This window comes from Camarhynchus parvulus, chromosome 18, assembly GCF_901933205.1.
Source record: "Camarhynchus parvulus chromosome 18, STF_HiC, whole genome shotgun sequence".
Classification (NCBI taxonomy): Eukaryota; Metazoa; Chordata; class Aves; order Passeriformes; family Thraupidae; genus Camarhynchus; species Camarhynchus parvulus.
Window position 1 is genome coordinate 10965900 of NC_044588.1, and position 14059 is coordinate 10979958.

General features: G+C 58.6%; 1 protein-coding gene across 5 annotated transcripts in view; it reads left to right on the forward strand.

Annotated features, from left to right (window-relative positions):
- The window catches only part of CASKIN2 (CASK interacting protein 2), a 648645-nt gene extending 634600 nt beyond the window's left edge, over window positions 1-14045 (forward strand). For 2 of the 5 annotated variants that reach the window (XM_030962078.1, XM_030962077.1), the window contains exons 3-20: window positions 1265-1316; window positions 3240-3337; window positions 3429-3574; window positions 3713-3808; window positions 4664-4794; window positions 4976-5084; window positions 5217-5325; window positions 5611-5705; window positions 5786-5903; window positions 6127-6309; window positions 6706-6827; window positions 7281-7356; window positions 7468-7562; window positions 7782-7892; window positions 7988-8089; window positions 8300-8438; window positions 8764-11341; window positions 11575-14045. In XM_030962078.1, coding sequence (XP_030817938.1) covers window positions 1265-1316; window positions 3240-3337; window positions 3429-3574; window positions 3713-3808; window positions 4664-4794; window positions 4976-5084; window positions 5217-5325; window positions 5611-5705; window positions 5786-5903; window positions 6127-6309; window positions 6706-6827; window positions 7281-7356; window positions 7468-7562; window positions 7782-7892; window positions 7988-8089; window positions 8300-8438; window positions 8764-11341; window positions 11575-11671 — 4457 coding nt within the window. In that variant the 3' untranslated portion in view covers window positions 11672-14045. The remainder of the gene's footprint in view (window positions 1-1264; window positions 1317-3239; window positions 3338-3428; window positions 3575-3712; window positions 3809-4663; window positions 4795-4975; window positions 5085-5216; window positions 5326-5610; window positions 5706-5785; window positions 5904-6126; window positions 6310-6705; window positions 6828-7280; window positions 7357-7467; window positions 7563-7781; window positions 7893-7987; window positions 8090-8299; window positions 8439-8763; window positions 11342-11574) is intronic. The other 3 variants (XM_030962081.1, XM_030962079.1, XM_030962082.1) reach the window with 3 other exon arrangements.
- The last annotated feature ends 14 nt before the right edge of the window (window positions 14046-14059 follow it).

Consider the following 14059-nt stretch of genomic DNA (forward strand, 5'->3'; position numbering starts at 1 on the left):
GTGTTAATTAGGCTGTTTACAAAACACTGTAAATTGCAGTAATGAACACCCCGGTCCTTGGTTTCCTTTAATTATCCATTTGCATGATGAATGAGCCAGCCCCCCTTCAGCTCTTCTTTTCCAGCAGAGGGGTCACACAGCCCAGTATGGCTTATGGGATCTGCCATGCAAGGTGGGCAGAGACCTTGGGAGAGAGGGAGAAGAGAAAGGAACTGAGGAGGAGAAGAAGGAAAAGGAGAGGGATCTTCAGCCCTGGAGATCTACCTGGCTGCGAGGAAGGGGCTCCTTCCCCAGGACCCCCCCACAGCCGAGTGGGGTTTGAGCAGCTGTTTCACCCCAGGCTCAGAGCCTGGCACTCGGACTTTGATTTTTTGTTGGAAAAAGCACAGAAACCATTCAAAGCATTTAATCCTCCATGGCTGAGCTCTGGGGCTGCCTGGAAAGGCAGAGGAGGAGTGGTGGTATTTCTTGGCCCCCCACATACCTTCTCCTTTCTTTCCCTTTTGACTTAGCGGGTGAATTCCAGAGATGTTAATCCGCTCTCAGCCCCTCGGTGAAGAATAAAATGTCCTCTCTGTGTGGGAGGAAGGAATCCATTCGAATTAATTGCGGGAAAGAGCTGGGGGTGCACTGAGGGTGCGTGTGAGGGTGGGCTGAGCATCCTCTGCTGCCCAGTGGTCCCTGAAGGAGCAGGAGATATGGGCAGAGGGATAGGGGTAGCCAAGGTGGCACAATCCTTGGGTCTCTGAAGGGGAGGGAGGGCTGGGCAGAGGGATGGGGATATCCAAGGTAGCACAATCCTTGCATTCACAGCTGAAAGCTCCAGCCTCTGCCCTGGCCATAAAAATGCCAACCATGTGGTCTGTGGGCCAGGCCTCAGTGGCAGTGGCGGGCACAGGGAGCGAGTGGGGGGTAAAATGGCCCCACTCAGCAGTTTTGGTGTGTCTGTGCCTATAAAGGGGAGGGAAGCGCTCGCTGTTCTGCCAAGCCAGGGTGGCAGGAGCTGCGGGGTCTCACCCATCCCGGGGGCACACATGGATAGGGCAGGAGAGATGGAGGGAGGAAAGTGCTAAGCTCGAGCTGGGTCAGCCCACTGAGGGTCTGTGGAGGTGAAAGTGGAGGCAGAGGAGAGTAGAGGAGAGACCCCGGGATGGGCCAGGCGCTGTTGTGTGCGCTGGGAGGTGGGTCTGGCTGTGGGATGGGGTTCATCTGGGGGCCTGCAGGCTCTGCCTCCTGCCCTGACCTTCACCTCTTGTCTCTGCAGAGCTCCTGGGATCTGCCAAGCGCCTGAACGTGAACTACCAGGATGCAGACGGGTGAGTGCTCCCCTGGAGGGTGCTGGGTGCTGCTGCCAGCCCAGGGGGCTCTTCTCCCTGGTGTCCAGTCAGTTCTGCAGCTCGGGGTATCACACAGCTTTCCTGGGGAGCTGGAGAACACATCAACATCCAGAGCCAGTTCCTGCCTGGATCTAAGCTGAGGGCAGTGCTCAATCCCTCCTGAAAATCCTTCATAAATCCCTTCTATGTGCCCCTCTGTGGGGATGGGGTTGGATAGGGGTGGCAGCGTGTCCAGCCAGTGCCCTGTGTCCCCCTGGTTGAAGCCCAGAGGAGCATCCAGCCAGTCTCAGTGCCTGCACATGCTCATGCCTCTGTTTAATATCCCAAAAGCAAAATCCCATTGTTTTGGGGGGAGTTAGAGAAAGAAAATATGAGGTTGCCCAGTGACCACAGCATATTTGTGTAGCTCATCACTTCCAAAATCCAAGTGCTTAACAAACTGGGTACTGAGAGTTAAAGAAACCACAAAGGCTCATAAAATAAACAAGTGTATTATTCTTATTGAATTAACTCTGACCTGTCAGTCATTAGCATTGTTTTTATGTGCTGTTGTTGTACCTAATTTCTACATGTTTTCTTTTGGAGGGCTCTGTAGGAAGAGGTGTCCATGATGAGTCCTAACAGGCCAGTGGGGGGTTGGGAACGTGCAGGATGGCTTCGTCTTAAAATAATACTGTACAGATGGAGCTTAATAGAAAAAGAATTTAATAATAGAAGCAATGATCTGATTCTGATAGGGCACAGGGTTTGTGCTTGGGCAACTCCAGGAGGCTGATGGTGGGAACTGGGGTAAAGGGTCTGTTCCCTGCCCGAGGGACATGGGCAGGGTGTTCACTTTCGCTGGGGCACAGGAAGGGGATGATGGGGAGGTGAGACACGAGCATGGGGATGGCAGTGTGTGTCCTGGGAGAGCCATGGTGCTGGTGGTGTCCTTGGCATCACCTTGCCCAGGGCTTGGAGAGGATGGGGTGGGCAAGTGTGGGTTTGTGCAGCCACCCCAGGGCAGAGTGAGACCCCACAGAGATGGGTCAAGGGGGATTTTGTACCCCCCCCACATTCACACTTTGAGACAGAGGGTTTGCTGTTGCTCAGGGACATGGTGGGTGTACTAGAGAAAGGAGCAGCCCTCTCTGCTGGGGTTGGTGTGCCTCCTGAAACGCTGAGACTTGCACAGGGATCTGGGGATCCAGATCATGAGGAGAGCTATGCTGAACGAGCTGCGTCCCTGGCACTGGGTTTGGACACAGCAGAGCCCATTGGAGCCCCAGGCTGGTGCTGTCAGGAGTCCCCCATGTCCCTTGGGGTGGCTCACGGGCTAATTCCCGGTGGCTCAGGGACCCCTCTCTTGGCCTTGGCCCCTCACGTGACGGCTCAGGGGAGTGCCAGGCAGACAGGCCCCTTTCACAGCCCCAAGACACTGGGCTCTTTCATTACCGGCGGCCTCCCACGCTCTGCCACGGGCTCCTGGCAGCCCTGCTGGCATGGGGAGGGGGCAGCTGGCAGAGGGGGCAGGAGTGGCCACAAGGCTGATGTGTTTGCTGGATGCTGTGAGCAGCGTTGTGGCTGCCTGGCTGCTCCGTGGAGCAGGGAGGTGCATCTCTCTCCATCCTGCCTGTTTCCCCCAACAGAGGGCCTGGAGTGAGGGACTCCTTCACTGGGGTTTCCCAAGGTACACAGTGTGTCTGCATCCCTCACTGAGCCCTGGGGCACGGACAGCTTGGAGGGATTCATCAGTGTTTTGCTATGGGGAATCTGAGGCACTGGGAATGGGGAATCTGGGAGGATGTCACCATGAACAGCCAGTGACAATCCCAGCCCTCAGCCCAAGTCCCTGTGCAGGGGATGCTGTGAGGACAGCACAGTGGGGCTGGGAGCCGGGCTGAGCCCTACCTTGTGCCACAGGTTCTCAGCGCTGCACCACGCAGCCCTGGGCGGCAGCCTGGACCTCATCTCGCTGCTGCTGGAGGCACAGGCCACCGTGGACATCAAGGACAGCAACGGTAAGGGGTGACCCCAGGCACGGCCCCCAGCTCAGCCCCCTGTGCCAGGCCGGGGGCCGTGTCCAGCCCTGCTGAGCCGCGCTGCCCACAGGGATGCGGCCCCTGCACTACGCGGCGTGGCAGGGCCGCCTGGAGCCCGTGCGGCTGCTGCTCCGCGCCGCCGCCTCCGTCAACATGGCCTCGCTGGACGGGCAGATCCCGCTGCACCTCTCGGCGCAGTACGGCCACTACGAGGTGGTGAGTGAGAGCCCAGAGCCAGCCGTGTGCCCTCCGTGGGGCTCTCTGGGGTACTGGGTGGGGGCAAACCCCCCCGTGCCGGGTGGGAGGGAGGCTGCAGGGTGATGCTGAGCCCTGCACCACATTGCTCCCCTGCAGTCGGAGATGCTGCTCCAGCACCAGTCGAACCCGTGCCTCATCAACAAGGCAAAGAAAACCCCGCTGGACTTGGCCTGCGAGTTCGGGCGGCTGAAGGTGAGTGCTGTGGGCTCTGCCCTGCACCAAGGGCTTCTCCAGGGACAGCTCTGGAGCCCACTGGCTCCTCTGGGAGCAAAGCACGGGGTCTGGCCACAACTGCTCTCCCTCTGCCATGAGACTCAGAGCCTGGCAGACAGCAGCTGCCTCCTCCCCTGGCCAGACACAGCCTGATCCTGAATCTGGGAGCTGTGGGTTTTGCCCCTGACCTCACAGCAGGACAGTGTTAGACTGGAAGTGAAGCCAGGAGTTGTTGCTCCTGGTTCTCCACAGCCTTCCCCCACCCACCCCAGCTTTGCTCACGGTTAAGCATAGATAGGCTGAGCTGGCTAATCCCAGCAAGCTCTGAGCATCCAGCCCTGCTCCAGGTCCCCAGCACAGTTCTTGGGGACAGGGCCACACTGTGCTCTGTGAGACCCTGGCCCTGCCAGCGCCACTGGTTTGGGATGGAGCACAGCCAGCCAGACTGTTCTGTGCCCCACTCAGAGGGGTCCAGGGGGATATTTCCATTTTTGGAGTATCTATAATGTCTGCAGCTATAAACAGGGCAGTAAAAATAACTGCTCTGTGCCTCTGGGTTGCCCTGAGATGCTGAGAGTCGCTCTGGGCTGGAGAGACTGGAGGTTTTTAGGGCTTGGTCTGAAAAGCCTGATTATGGGAAGACTATTTCTGGCTGTTGTGACCTTTTACAGCCCCTCACGACAGTGTGACCATGCCAAGCACTGTCCAGCTCCAGCCAAGCCTGGGGCTGTGGATGGAAGGGAGTGGCAGGATGGGGAGTGGTGGGCTGGCCCCAAGGATGAGCCCCTCAGGGCGGGGTACCTGCACCCTGTTGCTTACCAGTGGTTCATGCAGGTGGCCCAGCTGCTGCTGAACAGCCATCTATGTGTTGCCCTGCTGGAGGGACAATCCAAGGATGCCACTGACCCCAACTACACCACTCCGCTACATCTGGCAGCCAAGAACGGGCACAAGGAGATCATCAGGTAATTCCTTGCTTTATGCTGGAAAAACCCATCATGGCTTCAGTCCCAAACACACCTTCCTCCTGCAGGCTTCAGCCCTCATCCCCAAAGCAAGTGCAAGGTGTTGTCCATTTCCTGTTGTAAAGCAGCCAAGTGCCTGGTCCTGATGTCCATGTTCATGTCTCTCCCTCCTTCCTACCAGGCAGCTGCTGAAGGCCGGGATTGAGATCAACAAGCAGACAAAGACAGGCACAGCCCTGCACGAGGCCGCGCTCTACGGCAAAACCGAGGTGGTGCGGCTCCTGCTGGAGGTGAGCACGGTGGGGATGGGGCTGGGGGCAGCCCCTGGGGGTCACTCAGCACCCTTTCCCCTCAGTCCCTTGCCTCCCTTGAGTCTGGTGGCAGGCAGGGAGGTGGCCTTGACTGTGTCCTCTCCTGGGCAGGGTGGGGTCGATGTGAACATCAGGAACACCTACAACCAGACAGCACTGGACATCGTCAACCAGTTCACCACCTCACACGCCAGCAAGGACATCAAGCAGCTGTTGAGAGGTGAGGTGGGGATGGCACTGAGAGGGGTTTCTTCCCTCTGGGACCTGCCTGGGCTCCCAGTGCTCCTCCTGAACAGCCTAAATCAGTGCCAGCATCCCAGTCCCCCTCTCACATGTGCCCCATTCTACATGTGGGGCAGTGTCTGGGGATTGAGGCCTTTCTGCAATATTAATGTTTTCTTCTCGCCTCTTCTTGCTCTTGCTTTCTCCTTCTGCCCTCCCTGGACTCCTCTCTTTCCTCTCTATGCTATGGCATCTCCTTTCTTCCTCTGTCCCTTGCCTTCAGAGGCATCAGGAATCCTGAAGGTCCGAGCTTTGAAGGATTTTTGGAACCTCCATGACCCAACTGCTCTCAACGTCCGAGCAGGAGATGTCATCACGGTGAGGCTGCTCTCTGCTCCCCATCCCCCTGCCCCACCATGGCCCTGGGTACCAGCCCCATCCCTCTTGTCCCATGGCAGGTCCTGGAGCAGCACCCAGATGGCCGATGGAAGGGGCACATCCACGACACTCAGAAAGGCACCGACCGGGTCGGGTACTTTCCCCCCTCCATTGCTGAAGTCATCAGCAAGAGGACAGGTCAGTGGCCATCCTGAGCAGGCTGGGGACAGTCCCCTGTGCAAAACCTTCCCAGCACCTCCTGTCAGACAGGCCTGCAGCCCCGGCTAGCTAGGGGGCAAGGGAAGGCTCAGGGGTTGTCACCATGGTTGGAATACTACTTTGGGGGTGGTGGCTCAGCTCTCCCCGCCGTCCCTGCCTCCTGCATGAGCTCTGACCACGTGTGTTTTGTCTTTGAATGCAGGCATGGTTGTCCCCCGCGTGGCACCCGTGCAGCAGCGCCAGGGTCCCCCCGGGGCCCTCCCAGCCCCCCCTGGGGGGCTGCAGCACCTCCCTGACGAGTGTCCACACCCGGCAGCCCCAAGCGGCCCAGCGGCCTTTGGTCACCTCACCCTAAGCCGGACGGCCCCAGGCCCTGACAGCTCAGGTCAGGGGAGCACCTGGGGAGGGAGAGGGACCGGGGACCTTCCCCTGTTCCCAGCCCTGCCTGGGCAGGGGCACGGGGGGAGATTCTCCTTCCACCTCTCCATGGGGAAGCAGCCAGATGAGAGGGAGCAGATGTAGGAAAAGGGAGTTTTGGGGAGCCCTTAGAGCAGCCCCTTCTCTCCCTGTGTCTCAGCCCTCTGTGTGTCCCTTGCCACCCAGGTCACCCTGTCTGTGTGGTGCATGCTGGGAGGCGGGAGGGAACTGATGCATTGTCCGTGGCTGGAGGATCTTGTGGGAGATCAGTGGCATCAGTGTGTTGGCACTGGGGTCCTTGCTGGGCACCTCAGTGCCCTGTGTCTGGGGAGCTGCTGACAGGCTCCCTGCTTGCCCCAAGCAGCAGGAGACAGGAACAGCGTGGGCAGCGAGGGCAGCATCGGCAGCATCCGCAGCGCCGGCAGCGGCCAGAGCACCGAGGGCACCAATGGGCAGAGCACCAGCATCCTCATCGAGAATGCCAGGGTAGGCACCAGCCCCTGCTCCCCTGTGCTGCTTCCCTGTGCTGGCTCAGGCTGGAGATAGAGCCCCATCCCCTTCCATGCCCCCTCCTAGCAAAGGAGGGGCTGCTGGAGTTGAGTATCCTACACCAAACACCTACTTGCTGCTAAGACTCAGCAGGGAGATGCTCCTGGGGAGACCCTAGTTGTTCCTCAAAGCACAGCTGGCCTTTTTGAGTGGAGCTGGAGGCTGTGGTTGGCATCACACAGCATCTCCAGCATGTGCTGTGTCACCTGAGAGGATAATAAAAGGCCCTGAGCCAAATCCTGCCCAGATCTTTTGCTGGGGGCCAGCCTGCTGTGGGGTGAAGCTGTGACCAGCAGCCCAGCATGGGGACCACCACTCTGCTCCTGAGGGTGTGACAAAGCTGGTCTCCAGAGCTGGGTCCTTTCTCCACTCACTCCTCCTCTCCCTCAGCCTCTGCCCTCCACCGGTGACAACCTCCAGCAACATCTTTTGGGATCAGAACCACACAATGGGACCTCCCCAGCAGGTGAGGGCTGTCACAACTCCATGGGGCCTTGGGGACAGCTGTCCCACAGCCCTAGGGGCTGTTTGCTTTTCAAGTGCCCCTGTGACAGTTCTTCTCTCTCCTTTCTGCCAGGGCCACAGGGCCTCCAGACCCCTGGCAGCTGTCCCCCTGGAGACAGGGTCTTCTCCCACCAGTTCTTGCGTCCTGAGCAGCTCCTCGAGGGGAAGGTAACTGGAACAACTGGAGACTGGTGTGCTGGGTGAGAGGGCCATGTTTGGGGCACTCAGCCCAGCTCTTATTGCACCAGGGGCACAGGGAACTGGGTCTTCAGGACACAAGTGGGTCTTTCCCAGGGAGATCCTGTCATCTTGTCTGGAGCAGTCAGGTTTTTCCAGCCCCTGCAGCCACCAGTCATGGGCTATTCTGTGTCCCCATCCTCTCCCCAGGATGCAGAAGCCATTTACAACTGGCTCCGTGAGTTCCAGCTGGAGTCGTACACTCTCAACTTCCTCAACGCTGGCTACGACGTCCCCACCATCAGCCGCATGACCCCGGAGGTGAGGCAGGTCCTTCCCCACCCAGAGCTGCCGGCTGTGGGTACTCACTGCCCCCAGCTCCACTGCTGACCATGGCCCCACTCTGCTCCCCTTAGGATCTGACAGCCATTGGTGTGACCAAGCCAGGCCACAGGAAAAAGATCTCTACAGAAATTGGGCAGCTCAGCATTGCTGAGTGGCTGCCCAACTACATCCCGGTGAGTCCCTGGCACTGAGGCTTTGGTCACCCCCTCTCTTCAGAGCTTTCTGACCCCAGGATAGGACAGGATGGGGTCTGTAAGTGAATAGCTTTGACTGCATTAAAGCAGTCAGAGACACCCTAAAAACAGTCTTCTGGGCAGGGAGGGGATGCTGAAGGTGCTGCCCGTTCCTAGATGCTCATGGCAGTGGCTCTGTGCTCTTTCCAGGCTGACCTGATGGACTGGCTCAGTGCCATTGGGTTGCCCCAGTACCACAAAAAGCTGGTGAACAACGGCTACGATTCCATCACCATCGTGACAGACCTGACATGGGAGGACCTGCAAGAGATTGGCATCAACAAGCTGGGTGAGTCCCTCCTGCCATGCTGGAGTGGCCCAGGGCAGCCAAGTTTCCCACCCAGGTCCCCACGCCCCATTCTGCCTCAGGCTGGGAGGTGCAGGCATGTCCTAAGCACCAGAAAGGGCAGTTCCTGGCTGTCCCTAAGAACTCTCCTTGGCCAGCTGGAGCTGGGCCCAGCTAGGTAGATGCCAGCAGTAGTTTGTCTCCTTCCATAGGCAGGAGGTAGATAACCCCAAGGCCTTTGCCTTGTGTGACATTACTACTCTTCTTGGCCTGGAAACAGGCCTGCCTTGGGGTTGGAGCTGACCCAATGTCCCTTTCCTTCCTGCAGGCCACCAGAAGAAGATCATGTTGGCTGTCAAGAAACTCAGAGACCTCCGCAAAAGCCTCAATCAAGCAGAAGCAACTCTGGCAAGACGCAAAGTCCCCGGTTCCCTGGACATTGTCACCATTGAGTCACTGGAAAACGGGGAGTGCCAGTCCCCACACACGCTCAAAATGACAACCTTTCAGGACAGTGAGCTCAGCTATGAGCTCCAGACAGCCATGTCCAACAGCTGCCACGACACACTCGGCATCAAGAGCAGCCAGGGAATGTCACGGAGCCAGGAGAGCATCGGGGTGCGGTCGCGGGGCTCAGGGCACTCGCAGGACAACGTGCTGTCCCGGCGCCTCTCCAGCCCCTCGCAGGAGAGCCTGGGCAGCGGCGAGAGCAGCAGCAGCAGTGGGCAGTCCTGTGCACCCCCCCGCAGCAAGGAGAGCCCGGCCAGCCTGCCGGGCCGGCCCAGCCCCGAGCCCTATGGGAAGCTCATGTCCCCCGAGGGCCTGAACGGCTTTGCCAATGGTGGCGGCGGGGGCAGCCCTCTCAAGGAGAGGAACCTGCCCGAAGGAATGGATCAGTACACCCGGCCTGTGGTTCAGAAAGGCGCTGGGACTCCAGCAGTCACTCCCTGTACTCCTCCCCAGACTCCCAGCAAGGGAACAGCCCCATACGTCTTCATGTACCCACACGTCTCCCTGAAATCCCCAACGGCCCCGTCTGTCCTGGGAGCAGAGCAGCCCAAGGCTCTAGCACATCTCCCCTCCATCTCCCCTGCACAGAAGAGCAGCCTGCAGACGTCAGCCCAAAAAGGCTTCTCCTACCTGCACAGCCAGTGTGGCCCCACAGAGCCACCCAGCACAGCCCCCACGACTGGGGAGCATCACAACGGAGGCGAAGGCCTGAAACACAAGAAGCGCTCGCACAGCCTGAACCGCTACGCGCTGTCGGATGGGGAGCATGAGGAGGAGGAGGGAGCCCCCAGCAGCACCCTGGGCTCCTACGCCACGCTGACGCGGCGGCCGGGCCGCAGCCAGATGCCGCGGGCCTGTCTGCAGGCGGATGCCAAGGTGACCCGCAGCCAGTCCTTCGCCATCCGGGCCAAGCGCAAGGGCCCTCCCCCGCCGCCACCCAAGCGCCTCAGCTCCGTGTCCAGTGCCCTCGCTGCTGAGGCGGACGGGGAGCAGCCCCCCAGCCCCGAGCAGCAGCCCACAGCCCCTCAGGACGTGGTTGATGCAGGTGCCACCCCCAGCGATGCTGGCCGTGGCAGGACAGTGAAGAGCCTGGCAGCTGCACTGGAGGGAACACCAGGTGTGAGTCCTTCCAAGCCCCTCTTGGCCCCAAAACCGCTGCACCTGACTCAGGACTGTCTCTCCCGGGCAGATGTGGGTGAGGGGTCCCACGATGGCAGTGATGCCAGCAGTGCCACACTTTCCAATGGCAGCAGGGACCCCTTTGAGAGCGGCAAGCCACGGAGACGGACAGTGAGTGAGCCCAGCGCTCCTATGACAGAGGTGGCTGCACAGGGTGAGCAGGAGGATGCCTGCTCAGACACTGAGGAGGAGGCCAAGCCGGGGGTCTCATCTTCATCGTCCCAGAACAGCTCCAGTGAGTGCATCCCCTTTGCAGAAGAAGGCAATTTAACCATCAAACAGCGGCCAAAGCCCAGCGGGCATTCCAAGGCTGACACGGCTGTGCCGGACATGGAGCCTGGTTCCCAGCCAGCAGAGCCCCAGGGCTCCGGTGGGAAGGAGCCAGCAGCCCCCGCTGTCACCAAGGAGCCACCCGTGCTGGAGTTCAACCTCACCGAGTCGGACACGGTGAAGCGCCGGCCGCGCTTCAGGGAGCGGGAGCCGCTGCAGGCGGTGCTGAAGGCGTTCAGCATGGCGGGGCAGGCAGAGGCGGGGGGCACCCCCACACCCCAGTACGCGCAGGCCCAAGCCGTGAGCATCGCGGGCCCCCCCACCTCAGCACCAGCACCACAGCCCACGCTGGCTGGGGACGCCTTTGATGATGACAGTGTGGAGTTCAGGATTGCTGAGATAGAGAAAAGCATCTTGTCGCTGGAGAAAGGGATGAAGAAGGCCCCAAGCCTCACCAAAGCTCCCAGCCCCACAGAGCTGGTTGGCACAGCTGTGGTGAGGACACCCACTCCAGGTATGGGGGTTTGTGGAGCTGTCTCCAGCGTGGTTGTGGGGCTCTCTCCCATGCTGGTGTGGGAGGGGAGGAGGACCTGTGCCACCACCTACCATGAGTCCCCTTCCTTTGCAGATGTCCCTGCCAAGCACACCTCTGTGGCATCCACCAAGCTCGTCTTCTCTGGACCCAAGACCATCTACCAGCAGGTCCTGCAGCCCTCCCGCCACACTGTTGCCCCCTGGGCGGCCACCGAGGCCGTGCCGGATGTGATCGGGTCCCTGCCGGGTCCTGGCTCACTGCCGCTGGAAACAGGCAACAAGGTATCAGCCAAGCCTTTGGCAGCTGCCCCGGGGGCCACCCTGGCCCAGCAACGGCTGGAGCAGACCAACTCCAGCCTGGCTGCCACGCTGCAGGCGGCCGAGAAGAAAATCACAGTGGAGGAGGCGCAGAGGTGAGGGAAATGCTGGGGCTGGGCCTCTCGAGGTGGGGCTGGGAAGGTCCCAGGGAGGGCAGGAGAAAGGCTGTGCATGGCTATGTCATACCTGCACCACACAGGTCACACATGCTCAAGCCCGGCTCTGTGCTGAGCTCCTGCTGGTGGGTTGGATCCAGCCTGGCCAAACCTTCCCCATCAGCACCTGCAGCCTTTGAGCAGTGCTTTGACTCTCTCCCTCTCTTCCCCAGCCATCCTGGAACCGTGCACTCGGCCAAGAACATCTTGGAAGACATCAGCAACATGTTCGACGACCTGGCCGACCAGCTGGATGCAATGCTGGACTGAGGCTTGCTCCCTCCTTCCCCTCCCCGCCCTGGCTGCTCCAGCAGTGCCCCTCGTGCTGGGGGAAGAGTGGATCCAGCACCGAGCGGTGCCTGCAGGTCTCTCCAGCCGCCTCCCTCCCCACACTTTGCACTGTGGCTGGGAACAAAGCTGCCCTCCTTGCCCACCCTTGGCTCTGTGTCACATGTGACAGTGTGGCCTTGGGCCGGTTTCTGAGGGGGTCAGGCATTTCCCACCAGACTGGCAGCAGGAGAAGAGCCCAGAAGGGCTGCACATGCAGTCCTGGAGGCCACGGAGAAGCTCTTGCTCCCTTGCACAGAGCCTAGGAGCCTCCACAAGGGACCTTTCTCTTTCCCTACTGCATTGTCAGAGTCCTGCATCTTATTATTTATCCCCTGCCAACAAAGTGTCACAGGAGAGACCTCCCCGGGCAGCCGCCAGGGAGCTGGCGATTCACTGTGCAGCCGCAGCCCCGGCCAGGCCTGACAGCAGCTAAAAGAAGACAGGGCTTGTTGCAATTTGGCAGCTTGCAGAGCGAGAAGGAACCTTTCTGCTTTATTTGCCGCTTTTCCAAACGCGTCAGCATCGGCAGCGTGGAATCCAAGTGGATCGAAATCCCTCCAGTGGGAGCCACAGACCCCTCGAGATGGGGCTGGCACAGCCTGCAGAGCAGCGGATGCTCCGCCAGGGCCATGCAGGACATGTGAGCCTTGCTGCCCCTTCCCAGAGTGATGAGGATGGTAATGGCAGTGCCAAAAACCTGGGAATTTAGGCCAGTCCGTCTGGATCATGCTGCTCAATGGAGTTTGCCCTCTGCCAACACAGTGCCTACGCAAACCCCCACCCTGGTCCTTCCAGAGTGCGGCAGCAGCAGCATGATTAATGCTTTTAAAGTCTTTTCTCCCCTCCCTTATCCCTTTTTTTGGGGGAGAAAACAGTCCCTTTTCCCAGTGCCCCTCCCTGCAGGGAGCTGCTGGCACAAACCCCGCCGTGAGCATTGTTCAACAGTAGCAGCGTTTGGGACGTGATCCTTCCTTCCCCGCGGCTCTGCAGCCCCGCGGGGGAGCTGACCCCGCATGCACCGGGGAATTCGGCTCGGGAGCGGCTCCCTCGACATCCAGCGCGGCCACAGCCCGTGGAGCTTTCTGCAGCCAGGCGGGAGGAGCGGCTGCATCGCTCCCAGACAGATTTCTCTCGCAGGATCTGCTCAGTAGTGCATGGCTAAATATGTCCAAGAGCCCCGAACTTGGCTCGCGCTCGGCATGCCAAGCAAATGAAAGCATCAGAGCACCAGAAGGGAACCGAAGATTGTGCTGAAGTGCCATTTGCTACAAAAATTCCAAACAAAGGGAAAGAAAATTCCATGCATTTCCCTTTTCTTTAAAAAAAAAAAATCACCAATGCAAATCTCAGACCAGAGAGGGAGAAGGAGGCTGAGAAGGCAGCTGCTTCCCAATCCTGTTGGGACTTTGCAGCTGGACTGGACTGTTTGCAGCCCCTTGTGCTGTTGGATGGAAGGGCGGCAAAGCCCACCTGAGCATTCCTGAGGGTCTCTGCTCCTGAGGGCAGCTATGCCATGGGCTGGACAGGCAAGAGGTGCCAGCCTGGTTCCTGGGCTGAAAAGCAAAGACAATAAGCCCTGAAAAAACCTAAAATCCCATTGTTGTTTGGGACTTGAGGTCAGTGTGAGGCAGGTAAGACACTTCTTCCCTGGCTCTGATTTCTGTCCCACACTGAGTGCATCCACTGCCTGTGTCTGAGTGCCACATCATGGACATGATGATTTCAAATAGCTACAACCAGTGGCACTTTATAAAGAGGTTCATAGAAACCTTTTAAAACTGATTTTTACTCTCACAAGTCAACCTGGGACAAGCCCAGTTGTTGTTTTTTTTCCAATGTTGATAAACTGTAAATGTTTTTTTTTAAGGCCAATGTATATATTTTAAATGTGATTTATTCTATATATTTACTAACCAGAACTGCAAGTCTTGGGTCAGGGATAAGAGGACACTGGGGTGGAGCTGCCGCTGTCTGAGCCACCTGAGGGCAGCACAACGCTGCTCTCATTGTCAATAAGGGAACTAAACATTTGATTTTGCAGAAGAATGCCTATTTTTTGAGCTCTAGATCTCTATTTTGAAGCTACTGTATGGTGTGTAAGTTATGTACACTGCAACTGGGACTAACTGACCCCAGCTGCACCTGCTCCGTGCAGCGAGACAGTGAGGGGAAAAAATAGCCCATGTAATCACCAGACTGACAACAGATTTTAAACCATCTGCTCTGTTTGTGTTAATCATGTGTTTTGTTTTCCACTAACATCCATTAAGACTAAATTCTATTAAACAGTGGGGCATATTTTACCCTTTTTATAGTTTTGCCTAGTTG